Source organism: Desmodus rotundus, chromosome 5 (genome assembly GCF_022682495.2).
Source record: "Desmodus rotundus isolate HL8 chromosome 5, HLdesRot8A.1, whole genome shotgun sequence".
Lineage (NCBI taxonomy): Eukaryota > Metazoa > Chordata > Mammalia > Chiroptera > Phyllostomidae > Desmodus > Desmodus rotundus.
In genome coordinates, this window is record NC_071391.1 from 45358162 (window position 1) to 45378363 (window position 20202).

General features: G+C 44.8%; 1 protein-coding gene across 9 annotated transcripts; it reads left to right on the forward strand.

Annotated features, from left to right (window-relative positions):
• The first annotated feature begins 6067 nt into the window (after nt 1–6067).
• Nucleotides 6068–19963, forward strand: LOC112316046 (zinc finger protein 154). Of its 9 annotated transcripts, XM_053925039.1 has the most exons (5): nt 6068–6669; nt 7023–7245; nt 12545–12784; nt 14992–15119; nt 16314–19963. In XM_053925039.1, exons 4-5 carry the CDS (start codon nt 15102–15104, stop codon nt 18099–18101), a joined length of 1806 nt encoding a protein of 601 aa, XP_053781014.1. In that variant the 5' UTR covers nt 6068–6669; nt 7023–7245; nt 12545–12784; nt 14992–15101; the 3' UTR covers nt 18102–19963. The 9 variants fall into 9 exon arrangements, with proteins under 9 accessions (XP_053781014.1, XP_053781013.1, XP_053781011.1 ...); XM_053925038.1 differs by lacking the exon at nt 7023–7245; XM_053925036.1 differs by lacking the exon at nt 7023–7245 and having other exon boundaries at nt 6068–6331; nt 11607–12784.
• The last annotated feature ends 239 nt before the right edge of the window (nt 19964–20202 follow it).

The following is a 20202-nucleotide window of genomic DNA, read 5'->3' on the forward strand; positions in this document are numbered from 1 at the left end:
GGAATAGACATTAAATTAGAGATGATATTCAGCTTGTTGCATTCCAGGAGTTGGGTTTTTTTTTTATCCTCTGTCATGAGAGTCCTTGAGGGAAGCACTTTCACTAGGGCTCCAGGGACACAGCTGTCTCCACCAGCCTCATCCCTAATGGGTTTGTTTGCTAACACTGTTTCCCAGTGCCATCACCTCTTCCTGTCCATTCCTCTTTGGCTCCTCTCCAGAGGATCCTATACAAAAATCATCTACCACCTAAGCTAGCCTTGCTACAAGCATATTTTATTACAATAGCAATATAAATGCTTACAATTAATAAAGACTCGTGGCTTTTCAAGTTTTATGCTTCATGAATAGGTTATATGAAACTCACATAGTTTCAAATTCCAGAGTCATTAATGATGTTTAACTCTAATGTCTAAAGGTATATAATTATATAAGCTTACCAATTAGAAGACATGGGAGTCTTGATTACTTCAGCCACATTTCTATTTCATTTGCCTGGTTTCGACTTTTTCCATTAGACTCAATAGTAAATTATTTAAATATTTGGTCCAAGACTCAGTGTTTGCCTGTTTTCTTTCTATACATTCTCCCCAAATTTTTGTTCTGGTTCACCTAAGTAATAATGCTTGAAAAGTCTTCTCTGAGTTATTTTTCTCAGTGGGGTGCTCTCCGAAGTGTTATGTCTCTTTCTTTCATGCTGATGGATGAGCCATATATTGGCAGAGTGAAGGCTGGGTGTAGTCTTTCAGTAGTCCTGAAACCATTCCACTGTCTCAGTTCCAGCATTAGAGATTAAAAAGGAAAAAAAAATCTAATTCTAGCATGACTCTTCTTTTGTACATAGCATGTTCTTTTTAGCTGAAAGTTTGTAAGATTTTTCTCTTTATCCTTACAGTTCAAATTTTTTACCAGCATATACCTTGGTTTTTCTCCTATTTCATCAGCCTAGTCCAGTGTTTCTCAACCTTTTATTAATTATCACCCACTTATGGAAACTTTAAGACATTTTTTCCTTAATTGCCTCTATGAAATTTTAATAGCACAGATAACCTGCACTTCTATTTATTTATTAGGTCTGTGCCTTACACATTAAAAGAGTAATATTTTTTGCCACCTCCACACACCAAGAACCATTTTTGCCTTCTTAAGAGTGTTATCCCATTGAGGAAGTATAACGGGGTGCAGACGATGGGACCCCCAAATGAGGATTTGTAATGGGTTCCAGAACTCAGGGTGTTCAGGAAATATTAGAAAAATATATATAGGATGTCCTCGCCCCCACCAGTCTGAGCTGGGGGAAGGGATACATGGTCCAGGGCCATTCAGAGCTGTTTTGTATAGCAACAGCTGTGCAGCTAACCTCTGGCATGGTCTTTTAACATATCTATAACCTTTAACTGGTTTCATGGATATGTTAAATAGCTGTGGCCACACTTTGAGCCAGGGAGGATGGGAGTGACTTTAACCCAGGGTGTAACTGGGAGTCAACTCCCCCCGGTTACAGTGCCTGCATGAGAGCTTGGAGAAGACTGGCTCCATGCCATGGGGCCACACCTGCCCAGACTGACTATGGCAGCCCAGTAAAGCTGGAAGAATGCGGGAATGCTGGCAGGTGTAACTGATTGTAGGAGGAGTTGGAAATGGGGCTGCAGAGGAAGACTGGTGCTGGGATTTAAACCTAGGCGTGGCAGCCACACTGGAGAGGACCACGTGCCTTTGGGGTGCTCCCTTTTGCCACGTGATTTAGGCAGCAGGAGAGACTTCGCCTGGAAGAAAAGAGGAGAAGGGACTCTTGCTGGTGGGCCACAAGAAGGTGCCACATGGCTCTGGATTAACTGGAGATCATGGCAGAGACATAGCAGATGGTGCCGGAACCGAGGGGCTGCCTGAACCATGGACTTCTCTTCTTTTCCTGAGATACGGTACCCCGGACTGGGCAGAGGGGAGACGGAAGGACTGTGTGCATCTGTGGGTATTCTAAAGGACTTTAGTATTTCAATGAAGACATTAAGTCATTACTCTAAGTCTGTATAACTTTTAAATAAATAATTCCTTTTCACCAATCTCTAGCATTGAGAGACATCTTTCCCTGGCAGCGGGCAAAGCAAACCCAGTAGGTGGGGGGACCCCTAAGGAAAAAGGGGGGGTCCTTTTGGTAATAGTATATCGTTCACTCCCCCACCCCCATCTGTTCTGTAACAGACCAACCGCCTCAGGTGTGGGAGAGGGAGACTTCAGAATTCTCCCAGTCTCTGAGAATTTCTCTGCACCACTCCTGAGGGCATCGGCTGCCTCATCACGCCTGGAAAGGTGAAAAGGAAACAGAACGGGGAAGGAAGCAGAGAAGTGAAATGGTTTGGTTGAAACCTTGTTTCTGAACACTGTTCTAGAATAATGGAGTTGGGGATAATGGTGTGGTTAGTGTGCTGCTTCCAGGTTGCCCCTGGCTGCTCACTTAGAGGTTTGGTGAGCCCAGGTGGCACTAAGGGAACCTGTACTCAGGTTTGGGGAGGAAGCGAACCCCTAGGCTCTGTAAGCCGACCCTGCATGTATGTTGGGGATTGGACACCAAGCCACGTGGGTGCGCTGCCATTTTGGGTAAAATGGAGGATGAGCCACGTGAGTGCCCCACCAGGAAGGACGGCGGGTCCTGCATGCACGTTGCCACCTTGGATGGCCCAGCGGGCGTGGGCGCTGCCGTCGTGGATGGTGGGTCACCTGAGACTTCCGCCATCTTGGAACTGGGCAAGGTGGTGGGCTAAGGGCTGTCTTAGATTATGGGCAGTGAGTGTGTTGCTGCTGTGGGGACACTGCACCAGTCAGGTTCTCTGCAACTGGTTCTGATAGGGATAGCTCTGGTTCTGAAGGTCATGAACTGGGGTCCAAGGGTGACCACCTGATTTATAGGGTATTTGCAAGGTCTAAGCTTCAGAAAGCTTCAGGATGTCCCTGTGAATCTAGGGACTTTTAGTGCAAGGTTCCTATAGTGCTAGGGACTTATAGCTGCCAGATACTGAGTTTAACGACAGAGTTTAAGTACAGTCCTTCCCAGTGTGGGAAAGAAACAGGGATTAAAAGTGAGTTATGGTTAAATTGGATGGGTAAAACTATGTAGGAAAGGTTGTGGAAGTTTTAAAACGGGAGGAAAGGAAACCTCAACTACTCGTTTTCTGGTTTTATGGGAAAAGAGCAAGTCTCTGCCATTGGTTTTGTTTCTCATCAGAAATCCTCTGTACCTGTAGACCTGCTTAAGGTCACCTGTAAGATCTAGGAAAGGTTGCCTGTAACTGGTTGGAGAGCATACCTTGCCATTTCATGATGAAATGATGGCATTTCAGCCTGAGGCAGAGGAGCATGTCTCTGCGGAGGCCCCAGTGGACGCACTGGTGCAAGAGGATGCCTCTACCTGTGTACTGTTCTTATGGAATTCTGTCTGTGTTTTTGGATTTTGTTCTGTGTCTGCTCTGAAAAGGAAATTGAGGATTCCAGGGAAGGTTAAAACTTCACACTCTGTCGGAAAGCGTAAGAAATGTAAATGAAAAAGGTATACAAAAGGATATCAGAAGGAAAAGGGTTTTCCTCCACACTTTGTATTTTTGGTCCAGCCTGAAACACAGGGAGCCTTTTATTACAGCTCACGAAATAATCTATTTGTTTAATTATTGTCTCTCATCCATTAATGTCTTCTACTCCTTCTAGAACAGGGGTGTCAAACTCATTTTCACTGGGGGCCACATGCCTTCAAAAGGCCAAATGTATTTTCAACTCCTTAACAGTTAAGGAGTAATTACATTTATACAGTCCTAAAATTATTTCAGCCCTTTGAAGGCAACCGCAAGGCTAATGTGGCCCCCGGTAAAAATGAGTTTGACACCCCTGTTCTAGAATTCTAGGTATTTACATTTTGTTATTCTTGATTCATACTTATATTTTTGCTGCTTTTTTATTTTTCAAATCTGTTTTGGATCTCAAGAAAGTCCACCTCTTCCTTCGGTTCATCCATTAAATTATTTTTAAGAGAAACCATGTCATGGCCTCAGAAAGTGTTTTTTCCCTCTCCCTCCTTGAATCTCTTTCATGGAATTACCTTTTATCTTAATTGTCTTCTTTCACCCCTAGTATTTGTATGTCACTCAATGTTCAGATTGTTCTGACTGATCATCTCTGGCTGCTGGGCCACTGACATGGAATTTGTATACCCAGATCAGGACTGTTTGTTCGGGGACCCCAAATGGGAGCAGTCCCAGAGATAGTGGAAGGCAAAGTGGTCTCTATTCTGCAAAGGATGGTGGTGAAGAACAAAATAAGCAGCAGCGCTCTTCAGATGCACCTGAAGAAAGCCTTTCAGCTCCTGGGTCTCCTAGATTCCACCTTGGCTTCTTAAGTCCATGGAGGCCCAAGGCTACCAAAATTAACTTTACCTGCCTTCCTTCCTCAGATCTTAAGCTTGGACACTAATAGCAATCAGAAAGCACGCCTGTTATAGAATGAACCTGTGGGGGCGGGAGGCAGTTGAAGATACTGTTACCAAACAGATCCCCCCACTCCCAGGGTCCCCCTGTACTAAGTTCACCTTGCCCACCACCCTTAGGAATTATGGCTCTCAATGTCAGAGTTTGGTGAAAAGGAAAGCAACTACTTATTCAAACTTTATATAGACTTAGAGTAATGACTTAATGTCTTCATTAAAATCCCAAAGTCCCTTAAAACACCCACAAACACACACAGTCCTTCCTTCCCCCTTTTGCCCAGTCAGGGATACCATATCTCAGGGGGGGAAAATCAGAATCTGTGACTCAGCTAGCCCCCAGTCCTTCCCAGTAATCCATACTCAGCAAGCAGGCCTTCCAGCGGTTCCCAGCACCATCCAGTTAATCCAAACCCAAGTGGCACCTTCTCATGGCCCACCAGCAAGAGCCCTTTCCCCCTTTTCCTTCCTGCGACATCTCTCCTGCATTCTTCCTAACTGGTAAGAGAAAGCTCTGCACGACTGCTACATCTTGCTTTCCTGCTTCCTCAGCTGCATGGTTAAGGGAGCCCCAAAACCACAGGTTAGCCCTCAAAACCAGGTGGCTCCAACCCACATGGCTACAGGGGCCTGGGTTTAAATCCCAGAGCTAATCTTCCCGTGTATCCCCACTTCCGACTCCTCCCACAATCGGCCATGCCTACCAGCAGTCCCATATTTTTCCCGCTTTTCACACAAGTGCTATAACCAGGGGAAGTTACTTGCTAGTTATGGCATGGGTGGAAGTCACTCCCATCTCCCTGGCTCAAAACATGGCAACAGCTACTTAACATATCTATGAAACTAACCTGCTGTTATAGGTCTGTTAAATAACCATTCTTGCATATTGGGTATGAAGCTGGCCAACTATTGATATGCAAAATAACTCTCAATGGCCCTGCCCCTTGTATCCCATCCCCCAGTTCAGGCTTGTGGGAGTGAGGATATCCTATATTTTATAATTCCTGGACTCCCTGAGTTCATGACCCCATTACAAACCCCCCTTTGTGGGTGGGGCCCTGGCTGCATACCCTCACCCCCCACACACACACCACTTCTGCCATCAGGACTTCAAGCAACCAAGATCTCCCTTCCACACTCTCATTTTACAACTCCCTTATCGTGCATGGGTCAGATGTAACGTTTTATTTGCCCGATCCCTAAGCTATTACCCCTCTAAGATACGCACACTGTCTGTTTCACTAAAGGGTAGCCCAGGGCTGATGATCATGTGATTGTGTGATGATTACTGTGACCGCTTGAGTGGACCCACACCGAGGAACCGCTAGTGTAGGAACAACAAGCGACTGCCCCTCATGACCCCTCCCACCAGCTGAGCAGACCACAGCGCGTGACTTTGCTTTTAAACTGGCAGGATCTGGTAGCACCACCCACGAAGACACGACCCCACCGCCATGCTTCAGTTCCGGGTCTTAACGCCACCCAGGTTCCGGCTGAGCGCCTAAATCAGTTTGGACTGCTGGGTGTGGTTTAGCCAGAAGCCGAACGGGATGGAGTGGCCCCGCCCACAGGGACGGGGGTGGGGTGGCCCCGCCCACGGGGACGGTCTCCGTCAAGCTTCCGGTTACCACCTTTCCCCTGCCAGGTAGAGCAGATGCGTGCTGGCCAGCTGCGCACCGGACCTACTGGTGCGCTTCTGACTCTGTCTGCAGCGTTGGACGCTTCTCCCTCTGCGAGGTGGCCGCGGACGCCGCGGAAGTTTAGGGCAAGCCCCGTCCCTTGTGGGGCCAGGTCCGGGAGAGACCCGCTCCAGGCTCGCCCACCACCTCTCCGGTTGCCTCTCCTCCTGGCCGGACACAAAGGGTAATGCAAACTTGAAATGTGGCAGGTGAGGCCGGCGGGGCTGAGGGAGGCAGCACCCCAGACCAGCACTGGAGACTGAGGGGTAAGGGAGTGGAGAAATGAGGACAGAAGGAAAAAGTATTCTGAAGACTGAGGAAAGAGAGTCTCCGCTAGAGTGGAGTGGCGCCCTGGGTTAAATGCCATAGAGATGCCTTTGATACCGAGTCTAACCGGAACCACTTGGGTTCTTGTATCCTGAAATAAAAGAATTTAGTTCAGGGGCGCTGATAATGAAAGATTAATTTCATCTCTGCAGAGGGCGGAAGCTCTGGCTGTCAGAACCAGCGAGTCTCGCCGAGGTGAGAGAAAAAGGTTTTATAGGGTTGCTGGGGTTCTGCTGGGGTTGGAGTTTGTGTTAGCCTATAGGGACTAAGGAAGAAAAGGTTCTTTGTCTTTATTTGTCCCCCGGTGACTGCTTTCAGCGAATTTTGGCTCAGCAGTTGTTCTCTATTTTTCTTTCTGTATGGGACAGTTGGAAATAAGATGCCTGTGTTTCATATCTTCCTCTCTTCACCCTGGGTTCTGTGAGTAGAACTTAGTAGAGAGTTTATTATTATTACATACTTCTTTCTGGGCCCTAGGTTCTAGGAATAGGCCATTATTTATTTGTATTTCTCCATTAGAACGGTGTTCTTCCATTCTGGCCCACTAGGTGATGACCGTGGTCTCCTGTCTCACCTTGAGGAATGCTAAGACCCAGATGAGATTATGGGATTTGGCTAAGAGCAGTCTGTAGGTACCTCATGCCCCACTTACCATGAAGCTGGAGAAGTTCAGATTTGGCACTGGAAATAGTTTATAGAAGAGAGGCGTGCTTAATGTTCTCCCGTTACCTGCTTTCAGAAAAACGAATTAGTCCCTTAGAATTTCCAAAGGTAAGTAATTTTTCTCAAACTGAAAATAAACTCAGGGCTTTTGTGTGTTAGATGGGTTTAGATCCATTGCAGCTATTCTTTTTGATGTTTAAATTGTTGTATTTTGAGGTCTCTGCCTCCAGACGTCCCCCGCCCAGCCCATGCTAACTTATTAACTAGGTAATGAGTGAGGGTATGAGACACTTAGAAATCTGGCGTGGCCATCCAGATGACACAGAATGAGAGCGAAACCAGTCAGTACCTTGGAGCCTCTCTAGGACTTTTGTGGTAAACGTAAAGTACATACCACCTCCACATCTGAGAGTGGTGGAGTAACTTCTGTCACACTGACCCTCCTATCAGTAGTAAGTGTAAAACCTGAATAACATCCTTAAAGTAACTGAAGGTATTAGGGAAAAATCAAGTCAGACAGGACTTGAAGGAGAAAATTGCTGGAGAGAATATGGGAGCATCTAGCCTAGCCCCACATTTACCTGTGCTTTTTCCCTCAGAACATTGGCTAAGTCTTAGAGTGAGATTTAGAGTGGCCAGCTGCGCGCCGGGCCTACGGGTACCCTTCTCACTCTGCGGCGTTGTACGCCTCTCTGCGAGGTGGCTGCGGACGCCACGGAAGTTTAGGGCTAGCCCCGTCCCTTGTGGGGCCAGGTCCGGGAGAGACCTAGGAACGCTTTCGACTCGCTCCAGGCTCGCTCACCACCTCTCCGGTTGCCTCTCCTCCTCACGGACACAAAGGGTAATGCTGAAAGAGGTGGGTGGCCAGGGCACGTGGCAATTGGGCTGGGAAGAAGGAAGTTGGAATTCAGAGATGCAGTGGAGTCTAAGGCTTGAAAATGGAAGAGGGAACCTTAGAGAAATGAGCCCAAAATTCATTGTGTAGTTTCCTCTTGAGGTGCTTGTCAGTTCCTAAGCTGTGCCTATCCTGGGCAAGATTCCTGGCCCCAAGCTGAAAGCAACAGCTGTGAAGGTAAAAAGTTGAACAAAGACTTGAGCAGTCTTACATTGCTGGGGAGTTGGAGGTGGGAGATCAGGGCCTGAGAAGGTGGAGGAGCTCTTGCACGCACCGCCAGCTTACCTCTGAGACTACAAGGGTAGCGCTCTAGGTGTAAGGCCAACCAGAAGATCAGCACTAACAAAAGTTAAAACTCTCCTTTAACAGGAACAGAATCTGCCAGTACTCTGCCTTTGGGAGGAAGAAAACATTACCCAGAGCCTCTACCATTTTTCATATACAATGTCTATTATCCAATCAAACCCAATCAAATATTACCAAGCATGCCAAGACACAGTACCAAATAACTAAAAACAATGAAAAAAATATGACAGATACAGAACCACAGATGATCTAAATACTGGAACTGTCAGATTTTTTTTCAGTTAATGTTTATATTCAATATTAGTTTATATTAGTTATATTAAGTATACAGCATTGTGGTTAGACATTTATATAATTTACCAAGTGATCCCTCTGATAAGTCTAATACCCACCTGGCACCATACCTCGTTATTACAATATTATTTACTGTATCCCTATGCTATACTTTACATCCCTGTGCCTGCTTCGTAACTACTAATTTGTACTTAATCACTTCACCTTTTTAATCTATCCCCTCAATGTCCCTCCCTGGCAACAGGCAGCTACTTTAGGTCTTAGAGATCCTGAATGCGGGCTTCTATTTTCATGTCTTTTTCACACCGAAGATACAATCTGTATTTTCTGGCCATCTGGCAACCATCAGGTTGCTCTCTATGAGCCTGTTTCTATTTTGTTTATTTTGTTCTTTAGATTCCACATATAAGTAAAATCACATGGTACTTGTTTTTCTCTGACTTAGTTCAGAATAGCTATCGTCAATAATCAACAAACAAGTGTGGACAAGGATGTAGAGAAAAGGGAATCCTCGTGCATTGTTGGTTGGATTACAAATTGATGCAGACACTATGAAAAACGGTATGGTGGCTCCTCAAAAAATTAAAAATAGAACTGTCTTATGACCCAGCAAATCTACTTCTGGGCATTTATTCAAAGAAATCGAAAATACTAACTCAAAAAGATATGTGCATTCCTGTGTTCATTATAGCATTATTTACAATAGCCAAGATGGAAGCAACCCAAGTGCCCACCAAGAGATGGCTGGAGAAAGAATATGTGGTACATACATACAATGGAATGTCTCTCTGCCATAAAAAAAGAACGAAATCCTACTATCTGTGACAATATGGATAGATCTAGAAGTCATTATGCTAAGTAGAGTAAGTCAGATGGAGATTTTTTAAGTAAAACTCTTATCCAGGCACTGTTAGAGAATACAGATTGTGTCTTCAGTGTGAAAAGACATGAAAATAGAAGCCCGCATTCAGGATCTCTAAGACCTAAACTGGCTGCCTGTTGCCAACACAGGCTCAGCAGGAAGATACACAGTCCTTCCTACTAAATGTTGGTCCAGACCTTAAGTAATGTCATGAACTGAGCTAGCAAATGTGAGCTGGGAGGACTCATTTATATCTCAGACCTGAAACCTGTATTAAAGAGACCTCTGTGGTCTTTTACAGCCTTCATCCAAATATTTGATCTCTATAGCTTAACATTCTAAAGAGGAAAGAATGGATTAACCTATAGAAAAGTAGATCGGAGGAGAAAAAACACTTATTCTCAGTATATAGTATTTGCTTATCCTCCTTTAAAAACACCTAACCCCTATAACTAGCAGCTAATAACTGCTAATAGCAGTCTGCATCCTTGGGTAGCCTGCATCCCTGCAAATGGGAGTGATGGGAGAGGAGGACGGTCCTTGAATTTGAACTTGAGGTTAGAATGTACTATGATGTTAGTGTTGAAGAGAAAACAGGTTTCAGAAACATTTAGGAAGTAATCTTAAGACTTCATGACTGATTGGATGAGGGAAGGTCCAGGATGACTCAGGTTTCTAAACAGCATGACTGTGCAGCAAATCTTGCAGCTAACTAAAATGTATAATTAAGGAAAAGTAGGAAATCTTATTTTTGCCAAATTCAACTTGCGGCATAAACCAAAAACAGGTATCCTGATGCTGTTTAGATATTGAACTCTGAAGATTATGGAAGAAGACTTAGATGGAACTTTAGATTTCTGTGGCCTCAGCACATGCAGGTGCAAGCAGAAACCATGAGAGGAGATAACATGAGCACAACAGGGAGGGGAAAAAGCTTGTATCCACCAATTACTTGTTTACATCCATCCCATCCCATTTTGAAAACAGATTTGAGTCATCAGGAGATCATATTGAGTGAGAATAAAAATGGTCTGTAGGTAGTTGCCTAACAGACTTTAAACTTCGGGTGATGAAGAGGAACTTTAAGAGACAATAGAAGTCAGATTTTGGTTTCACTGAAGCAAAGGATACAGCGGGTTTCAAGAAGTTCAGACTGATAAAACAGTTGAATTCAGTGGAGAGTTCCAGCATGAGAGGAATTCGATTTTAATTTGTCAGTGTAAAGACCTCATAGAACTCTGCAAGAACAGTTCTTTCTGCAGCTAAGGTATAAGCCAGATGACGCTGGGCTGTCGAATAGGTGGGGAGAATATAGCTTCAGAAAGTTGGCTTATGAATGGGGAGGTTAGTTGAGATTTGGGATTGAGGGGGCCCAACACATGCAGAAGGTGGTGATGTTTGTTTTTAAAATAGATATTAAACTATCATTTTGAAGAGATTTATATGGTATAAGACACAGGTGGCAAACACAAGGCCCGGGGGCCAAATCTGGCCCCCCACCTTGTTTTATCCGGCCCAGCACCTTGTTTCTACCTGGCAGCAGTGCTGAGCTCCCTGCCCCTAGTTAAGGAGTAGTTACATTTATAGAGTCCCAAAATTACATTTCGCCCTTCGAAGGCAACCGCGAGGCTGATGTGGCCCCCAGTGAGAATGAGTTGGACACCCCTGCTGTAAGAGATCAGAGATACTTGATGTAGCAGTGTTCTGTGTGAGATGAAATTATTTGAAGAACAATGTGGGATGCAGTGATCTTGAATAGCAGGGAATACCCCATCCCTGAGCCAGGAGGAAAACTCAACAATTACTATGGTTTACTGAGTTGGTTCTTTTAGCTGGTAAAACCTTTTAAGTATTTTATCCCCTTTCACCCTGAAGGCAACATAATGAAATACGTAGAATTATCCACTGAGAGACTGAGAATGAAGGCCTTTCCTAAAGTCATTACCACTTGAAATGCGGTCTGTCTGATTAAAAAATCCCGAGCCTTTGGCCACTAGGTCTCAGTGCCCCCATGGAGAATACAGTTGTTGATAAATCTAAGTTGAAAAGGTGGGTGGGTAGTGAGAGGCTAAGAGAGAGCATACCTGACACCCTTCAATTTTGATGGCATAGGTACAGTGTTGACTAAGGTTTGAATACTGGGCTTGATGAGAAAATAATCTCAGAAGGAAAGAGAAGAGTAATATGGCTGGTGAAGATGCTAAGTGAGAAGAAACTACAGAGTGGGAGGAAAGAGAAAAGAATATTGTCAGTGATGGTGAAGGAGAAGTGGTGGTGACAGGGAGGCTGAACACAGGTAATTGCTGGTTAATGGTCCATTCATTCTACAGTATTTATTAAGAGCCTTACTGTGTGCCCCATGCTATTCTAAGTGTTGGGCATACAGTAGTGAGTGAGACACGCTGTGCCCTCAGGTTGCTGACAGTCTAATTAACATAGTGTGGTAAGTATTATCATAGGGGTCAGCTTGGGGTACTGCTGAGAATGTGTAAGGAGCAACCACCCTAATCTCTGGGGATCAGGTAAGGTCTTTCTGGAAGGGGTAATGTCTAACATGGGGCCTGAAATGTGAGTAGGGGTTCACTACAGAAAGAAGGAGAAATAGAATAACAGCTTGTGGAAATTTCAGACAAGAGGTGAAAAAAGGGCCTGTTACTAGGCTTGTTCGGTGGTTTGGGGGGATGGACACATGAAAGGGAGTGATGGCAATGAGGCTGGGTGAGTAAGCTGAGGGGAGGTCATCAGAACCTACTAAACTTTGCTGAGGAGTTAGGACCCCATCCTGAAATATTAAACGATTTTGAGGAGTGAACTGAAGTGATTAGATGTGGGTTTCAGAATTCTAACTCTAGAATTCATTGGTGGGGCGAGAATGGTGTTCAGGGAGACCAGTCAGGAGGCTATTCTAGTAACGCAGGAGGGGTGAGGAAAGTGGCAGAGAGAAGAAGGAGGTCTCAGAGCTGATTCAGGGAGCCATTTCTCTGACCACAGAGAGGGTGACTTCTCCATTAAATCGTTCTATTCTTTCCTCTGTTCCATCTGTACTCTAGCAACTAAAGTCAGCCTCGGAAAGACAAGGCCAAGCGTCTGCACGAGTTGATGTTGCAGAACCTGGAGAAGCTGACGGAGGAGGGAAAAAATTCAGGTTTCTCCTGTAAGACCCTCTTCTGTGTAGAGGTCCTCCCAGACCCCCTGGGGTGAAGTGAAAGCCTGGAGCAAGGCCTCAGCCTCAGAAGAAGATGACCCCGAGGGAACTGGGGAGCAAGTGAAGGGAAAGGGCCTTCGGTTTGGTGAGTGTGGGGAGAGGTTATTTGAGGGTGGGACAACTACCGTGTTCTGTTTCTCTTTTTCTTCCTGCCTTCTTAAAAGTACTATTCTCACCCTAGAACACTCAGATCCTTTCTGTCCTTCCACCCTCATTGCCCACACCTTCCCTTCCCCTTCAGTTTGCCCACTATCACTTGTCCTCCTATTACTTAGCGGACTGTGTGTTCCCCCTGCCCCCAACCCCATCCTTTCCATTTTCCTATCTGACAGGGAAACTGTCCTGTTTCCACTCTGGGAGACAGTGTAGTTCCTGAACAGACAGAAATCTGGCATATTTTCACATGTTCAATAAGCTTCAGAAGTAAGTGAAAGCTAGTGAACCCCAAAACCAGAGTTCAGGGGCTGTGTTCTGGGTGAGTGAGCCACCAGTACCCCACGGTGAAGCTAAGAGGGGTCAAGAAGATGTGCAAGCTAACTTTAGAGACTGGGGTAGAGTTTTCACAAGACTTGCGAAAAGCCCTCTCCTCACCAGAGGCAGTGCGCTCCGCAGAGCTCCGAGTCTCCAGCACTGCTTTCCTGGGAGTACATTTCACACGTGTGGCACATTTCATAGGTGTCTCGGTCCTCTTGCCCGGTGTTTTCTGGGTCAGATTTTAGTCTGTTGTGAAGCTTAATTAATCAGGTTGCAATGTTCCCTTGGCTGAGAGAGGCCACTTCTCCCCAGCTGATATGAATCCAGATGTGACTGAAGTGACTCTTTATGGTCATTGAATGTCAGGGAGCCCCATGGTAAGGTGCAAGGAGGCAGGACAGAATGGAGGCATCTAAGGACACCACTGAGCAATCTGGAGCGTCAGGAGACACAGAGAGAGACAGGAGGCAAATGGCTTTCCCAAGATCCTAAAAGCAAGTCGACAGGCTTTTTTCTAGGTCAGACCACAAAATCACTCTCCTCTAATGTCTCCCTGTTGCCGTCTCCCCTGTGTTTTTCACAAGAGGTGTCAAGTTGTCTCCTCTTGACCACATTAGAGAGCCCTGTACATTATGGGAGTTTTCATGCTGGGGTGATTTCACTGGTCATTCCCGGAACCTTCAGCTCTTTTTAGGAGATTCCTAGGCTCCTGGTGGAACAAACCCTACTGCCCTGTGGTACTGATGCTATGAAACCCCTGAACCAGGGAAGACAGAGCCCAGGACAGAAAGGGAAAAGAGCAGAGGGTAGGGAGGAGTCAGGTTCATACTGTCCAGTCAGGGATTCCTTTTCTAACTGAGTAAGGACTCAGGAACGTGGCGTGGAGTGAGAGTGTGGGAAAGGAAGGGAGTTTTGTGCCATCCATCATTGTCATCATTCTGCGAGCCCCTTCACACTTTCTGAGCCTTTATACCTCCTTAAAGATTTGAATTCTCTCCCGTACTGCCCAGTGTCCTAAAAATGAACACCTCATCAGAACACAAGGGCATGAGGAATGGTTCCTGTTTTTTAATTTTTTATTTTTATTTAGAGAGAAAGAAAGGGAGAGAAACAACAATTGGTAGCCTCTCACACACACCCCCAACAGGAACCAGGCCCAAAACCCAAGCCTATGCCCTGACTGGGAATCGAACCAGCAACCTTTTGCTTTGCAGGATGATGCCCAACCAACTGAGCCATGCTGGCCAGGGCAAGGAGTGGTATCTGATGGCTGCTCCTCTGGGGCCCCCATTGGATATACCAGTGGGTATACTGGTATACCAGTCCTTTAATTCCTTTTCCAAATTAAATTTCCAGAGTTTTGTTTTCCATATTAAGTACTATCGTTTTGTGCAGAGAATAGATCTAAATTCACAGGGAGTATTCAGATTAATTTTTTTCTCTGTGCTTCCTCTCAGCTTCCTGAGCTCTAGCTGCTCTTTTTCCCTAGAAAGATTCATGAGATACTTGTCAGGTGAATTCTAGCCCATAGTTCATATCATAGCCTCAGAAAAAGGACCAGGCCTGAGTAGAGGAATTAGTAACTGTAGCCTCTATTTGTTACTTTTCATGCTGTCTCCCACCTACCTATCTAATGGGTGAACTCCCTCCTGAGAAAATAACATCTTGAGCATGATGAAGCCTAGGTTTCCCCTAGCTGGGCTCTTGTCATCATTCTCAGATTTCTGTGATGTCACAGCCTAGTTTAATGGAAATTACCATCCTCTGGGAGCCTGGAGAGCTGAGTTATTGGCTGAACCCTACTTTTGTCCCCTGCAGTTTATCCAGTCACTTTCTCTCCCTGGACTTCACAGTGCTGAACTCTGCAGCTAGAGTGACAATGTCCCCCGTTGCCCAGGACTGAAAGGTTTCCCAGGAGGCAGACTTGAATGCCTGAACAATTCCAGGTAAACTGGACAAGGTGGTCACCCACTTACGGTTGATTAGTAGCTTCTGAACTAGTGCATGTGTAAAGTTCTCCCCCTTCCTTCCCATTTAGGAAATTCTGGGCTGTTGACAATAAATGTGGTAGAGTATATGAGAAAATAACTCTTACAAATAAGTGATTGCTTCATCTATGACTCTCTAGAAATGGAACGTGCAGAGCAAGAATTCTATCAGACCCATATCTCGCCTAGGAATGACAGGATTTCATGTAGTCGGATAGTAAACAGTACGGTACTTTAAGCCAGTATCTCTAATGCCATGGTTCCATGTGTTTCTCTTCACTTATCTCTGAGCCTAGGGGAGGTCTTGTTAAAGTGTGCCAGTGCTGTGACAGCTGACAGATGTGGCACCAAGAGCTGAAGGAAATGGGAACACGTGGCTCCATGGGCCTTCCTGATGTCTGCCAGGCTTGTAGGGAAGGCCTTCCAGGGCAGGTGTGATTTAACTTTACTGCCAGCTCTGATCGCTGCTTAACTCCTTATTATCTCAGATTTTTCTTTTTTAGCTAACCTTGAATGGGCTTAATTTTAATTTTTATTGATAGTTTTTCCTTATAGTCAGTACTTTTTTATTTTTTATTTTTTAGATTTATTTATTTTTAGAGAGGGGAAGAGAGGGAAAAAGAGAAGGAGAGAAACTTCAATGTGTGGTTGCCTCTTGCACACCCCCTACTGCGGACCTGGCCTGCGACCCAGGCATGTGCCCTGACCAGCAACCCTTTGGTTCACAGGCCGGCACTCAATCCACTGAGCCACACCAGGCAGGGCTAGTCAGTACTTTTTTAATGTTACAAATGTCTTTTTTATTATTACTACTTATCTTCCATTTTTTAATAATTTTATCCTCAAAAAAACATGTTGCCCTCAGAATTTTTTAATTGCCTCCGTGAGAAGGTCCATCTTCTTACAGCTTTTCATCTGAAATCAGTAGATACTTCAATCCTGTATCTCTGTGGCTGAACACACGAGTCTGTTTATTTCATCCAAATTACTTCAGAACCCTGGCAACAAGTGTACTTTAGGATATGGACGAGCTGAACTTTTTTAAAGCTTTATTTGTTCGTGAGAATTCTTTGAGGTTCTTACAGAAAGCTGTGCAGTGCAGTTGTTTATCCTTTTTCAAGTCAGCAGCTGACTCCTGGCATTCTCTGGCAGACGTTTTCTCTTCTCTCAGGGTCACCTGACTGGTCCAGAGCATCCTGGGTGCTGAGTCGTGCCAGAACAATGAGAAGGCACAAGAGTCCTGGGACCCAGCCGAACAGACGTACATCTGAGGCTCAGCAACATAGCAACATCTCCCAGATGACCTGCGCCAGGGCCAGGACAGGGACCAACGTCAGGGCCGCCTCCTCGCTCGGCACTCCTGCTCCTCTCTGCCCACAGAATGTGATGGCAGTGGCCACACTTGGACCCCCGGCTGAAACTAATGTGACCTTTAAGGATGTTGCCGTGTTCTTCTCTAGAATGGAATGGCACCTCCTTAATGAGGCTCAGAAACACCTGTACCTCAAAGTGATGCGGGAGAATTTTGCGCTTATATCCTCTTCAGGTTGCTGCTGCAGAGCAGAGGATGTGGAGGCACCCACTGAAGAGAAAGTTTCTTTAAGAGCGTCTCAGGCAGAGAATCCTAATGTAGCTTTGTCTTCCCAGAAAAGCCACCCCTGTGAGCGTTGTGCGTCAGTCTTGAAAGACATTTTCCTCCTGGTTGAGGAGCAGGGAGCACAGCACAGTCAGAAACTGTTGAGGTGTGGCGCATGTGCAAAACAGTTTTATTTCAGTGCCAAGTATCAGCAGCACCAGCACATGAGAAAGAAGCCTTTCCTAAGAGGTGTGGACAGGGTCTCACCTGCAAAGGGCTGCAATTTCACTGGGTCCCAGAAGCTTTTTACCTGTGGGGAGGTTGGACAGGACATCCCTTCCAGCTCAGGTCATATCCAAGAACAGGCTACGCATACCAGGGACAGGCCAAATGAAATGTTGATGTCTGGGGTGAGTTTTCAAGGGAAAAAAAATGATTACACCAGGAAAGAATGTAAGAAAGCCACTGGCTGCAACCACGCACTTGTTCCAGATCAAGCTGCCCTTGCTGGAAGACAATGTTTTGCGTGCCGTGAATGTGACAAATGTTTTACAAGACTCTCTGGCCTTCGTTATCATCAGAAAGTTCACACAGGGGAAAAGCCATATAAGTGCAATGAATGTGGGAAATGCTTTAAAGATCGCTGTGGCCTTATTCAACACTGTCGAGTTCATTCTGGAGAAAAACCTTACGAGTGTGGCGAATGTGGGAAATCCTTTAGCCAAAGTACTAGCCTCATTCAACACCAGAGAGCTCACACTGGAGAAAAGCCATATAAGTGTAATGAATGTGGGAAATATTTTACCAGAATCTCTAGCCTTTATTGTCATCAGAGAGTACACACTGGAGAAAGGCCTTATGAGTGCAATGAATGTGGGAAATCTTTTATCAGGAACCATCATTTGCGTTGTCATCAGAGAATTCACACTAGAGAAAGGCCTTATGAGTGCACTGAATGTGGGAAAGCTTTTATCAGGAACTCTGACCTTCGTTGTCATCAGAGATTTCACACTGGAGAAAGGCCTTATGAGTGCAGCGAATGCGGGAAATCTTTTATCACTAGCTCTGGCCTCCGTTATCATCAGAGATTTCACACTGGAGAAAAGCCTTATGACTGCACCATATGTGGGAAATCTTTCACCTGTAGCAGTGGCCTCCGTTATCATCAGAGATTTCACACAGGAGAAAGGCCTTATAAGTGCACTGAATGTGGGAAAGCTTTTGTCAGGAACATTCACTTGCGTTGTCATCAGAAGGTTCATACTAGAGAAAGGCCTTATGAGTGCAGTGAATGTGGAAAAGCTTTTAGCCAAAACTGTAACCTCTCTAAGCACATGAGAATTCACGTGGGAAGAAGTTCCTAGACGTCTAGGAAATGTATAGATTTTTTGTTCAGTGTTAACACTGGAGGAAACTCTGAGGCCTCATTTTTCTGAATCTAATCTCATACATTGAACTGTCAACAGTGGGAGATTTTCCATAAGTTTTAGTTAAAGTGGGAAGTATGTGTGCCTGGGGTGTTCTAACCTGCCCAGGATTCTTGCCAGATTTATGTCACTACAAATTTATGTGGCTGAAGCTATTTCAGCTGTACCCAAAGTGCTCAAGATAGCTGACTTTGTTCTCTGATGTGTTGGAGGAAGTTAGGAGTAGCCTAAGCCCTATGAGATCTGCATTTCCCTCACTCTGAGTAGTTGGGGCATGGGCCTGACCCAGTGTTGATCCCCAGAGAACATATTTTATTATCTGAGTTCAGCTGACGGCTTGCAGAAGGACTGCCTTTTCAGGGGCATGGTTTTCTTAAATACCTGTGATGAATATTTCCAGTGTCAAAGTTACTAGTGGAAGAACTGCCAGGTCCACGTCCTTTTGGCTTGTAAAACAATGAAGGCCTTTTTGTTTAAGTCCTCTTTAATCTTGGATGTTTTATTTACTGTGTGGGGTAGGTTATAAGCAGACTTGGGCTCTACAGCATGAAGAGGTAAAGAACTTTTACAGGGGTCTCAAACTTTCTCTGCCTTCGAGGGGCCATTATGGTGCCAATATAAGCTCACCAGTTTTTGCCAAATTTGCATTGCTGCCCACATGTTCCTAGAAAAGGCTGCAGGGCTCTCTGGTACTCGTGTGAAGACTGAATGCTATGAGTTTTAGGAGACTCAGATAACTTTCAAGAGGGGACCAATGTGACAACCTCAAGTGCTTCTGACAGCAGATGGATATTTCCCTTGTTCACAGGGTACTTCTGAAGGTCTTGCAAAGGGCCGCGGGTCCTAATATCTACAATTCCATGGGTGATGGACACTTGTTATTGTAGGACCACAGGCATTAGGGGAAACCATGATTGCTACAGAATAATGAGGATTGGAGAAGACTGCAGCCACCTAGGTGTAATGTACCTCTTCTAAACATGCATCCAGAATTATTTATTTCTGTGAAAAGACTGCAAGATCATTGTGTACACAGATCTGAGGATCTCCCGTCATGTTATCCTCTGTGGCCAAAGTCATTGTCATTGAAAATAATCAAAAAGTTTTGTGGACTTGTGTACCCTCTAAGATGTTCACCATCAGTGCCCAGGCAGGAAATCAAAGATAAAGAAAATTGATATCTGTAGTCCAGGGATGTGGCTTTTGTGATCCAGCCAGTGTTGCTGTTGATCTGGGTGAAAGTCCTTCATTGTTTGGTATATTCGATGTCACTGAGGCACGGCTGATGCACAGAGGGCATGAGAAGGTTGCCAAACCTATTTTCCAAAAACTGTTGGACATACATATTTTAGGGCTTTTTTATGTTGAACCATTTTTCAAAAGTTTTCATTAGTAAACAACATATTTCAAGTATAATATCTGATGAATTTTGACATATCTATTAAACTGAAATCACCACAGTCAACACTGACCATATCTGTCACTTTTTACTTTACGTCCTTTTCTAATCTCTCCCTGTCTTTCACAGCTCTCCAAGTAACCATTGATTTCTCATTTTAATAGATAATTTTGCATTTCCTAGAATTTATGTGATGTGAGTAAATGTATTTTTTGTGCTTTCATTTGTGTTGCATAAATATTTGGAGATTCATTACTGATATATTTGTAGTTCATCTTTTTTTTTTACTGAGAATTATTACTAGCCTTAAATAACATTGCATTTGTTTATCCATTCATTTGAGCATGGACATTGGGTTACTTCTAAATTTTGATGATTGAAAATAAAGCTGGGACAAACATTTGCATATAATTCTCTATATGGATAAGTGTTTCATTTACCTTTGTCAAATAACTCGTAATACAGTTTCTGAGTCAGAGGGTGGGTGAATGTTTAACGTAAAGAAATTAGGGAGAGAGTCTTCCAGTCAAGATGATGGTGTCGGCAGACAAGGCTTGCCTCTTCACACAACCGCAACAAAATTACAACTAGAATATAGGACAACCATCACTCAGAACCAACAGAAATGGAACTGAATAT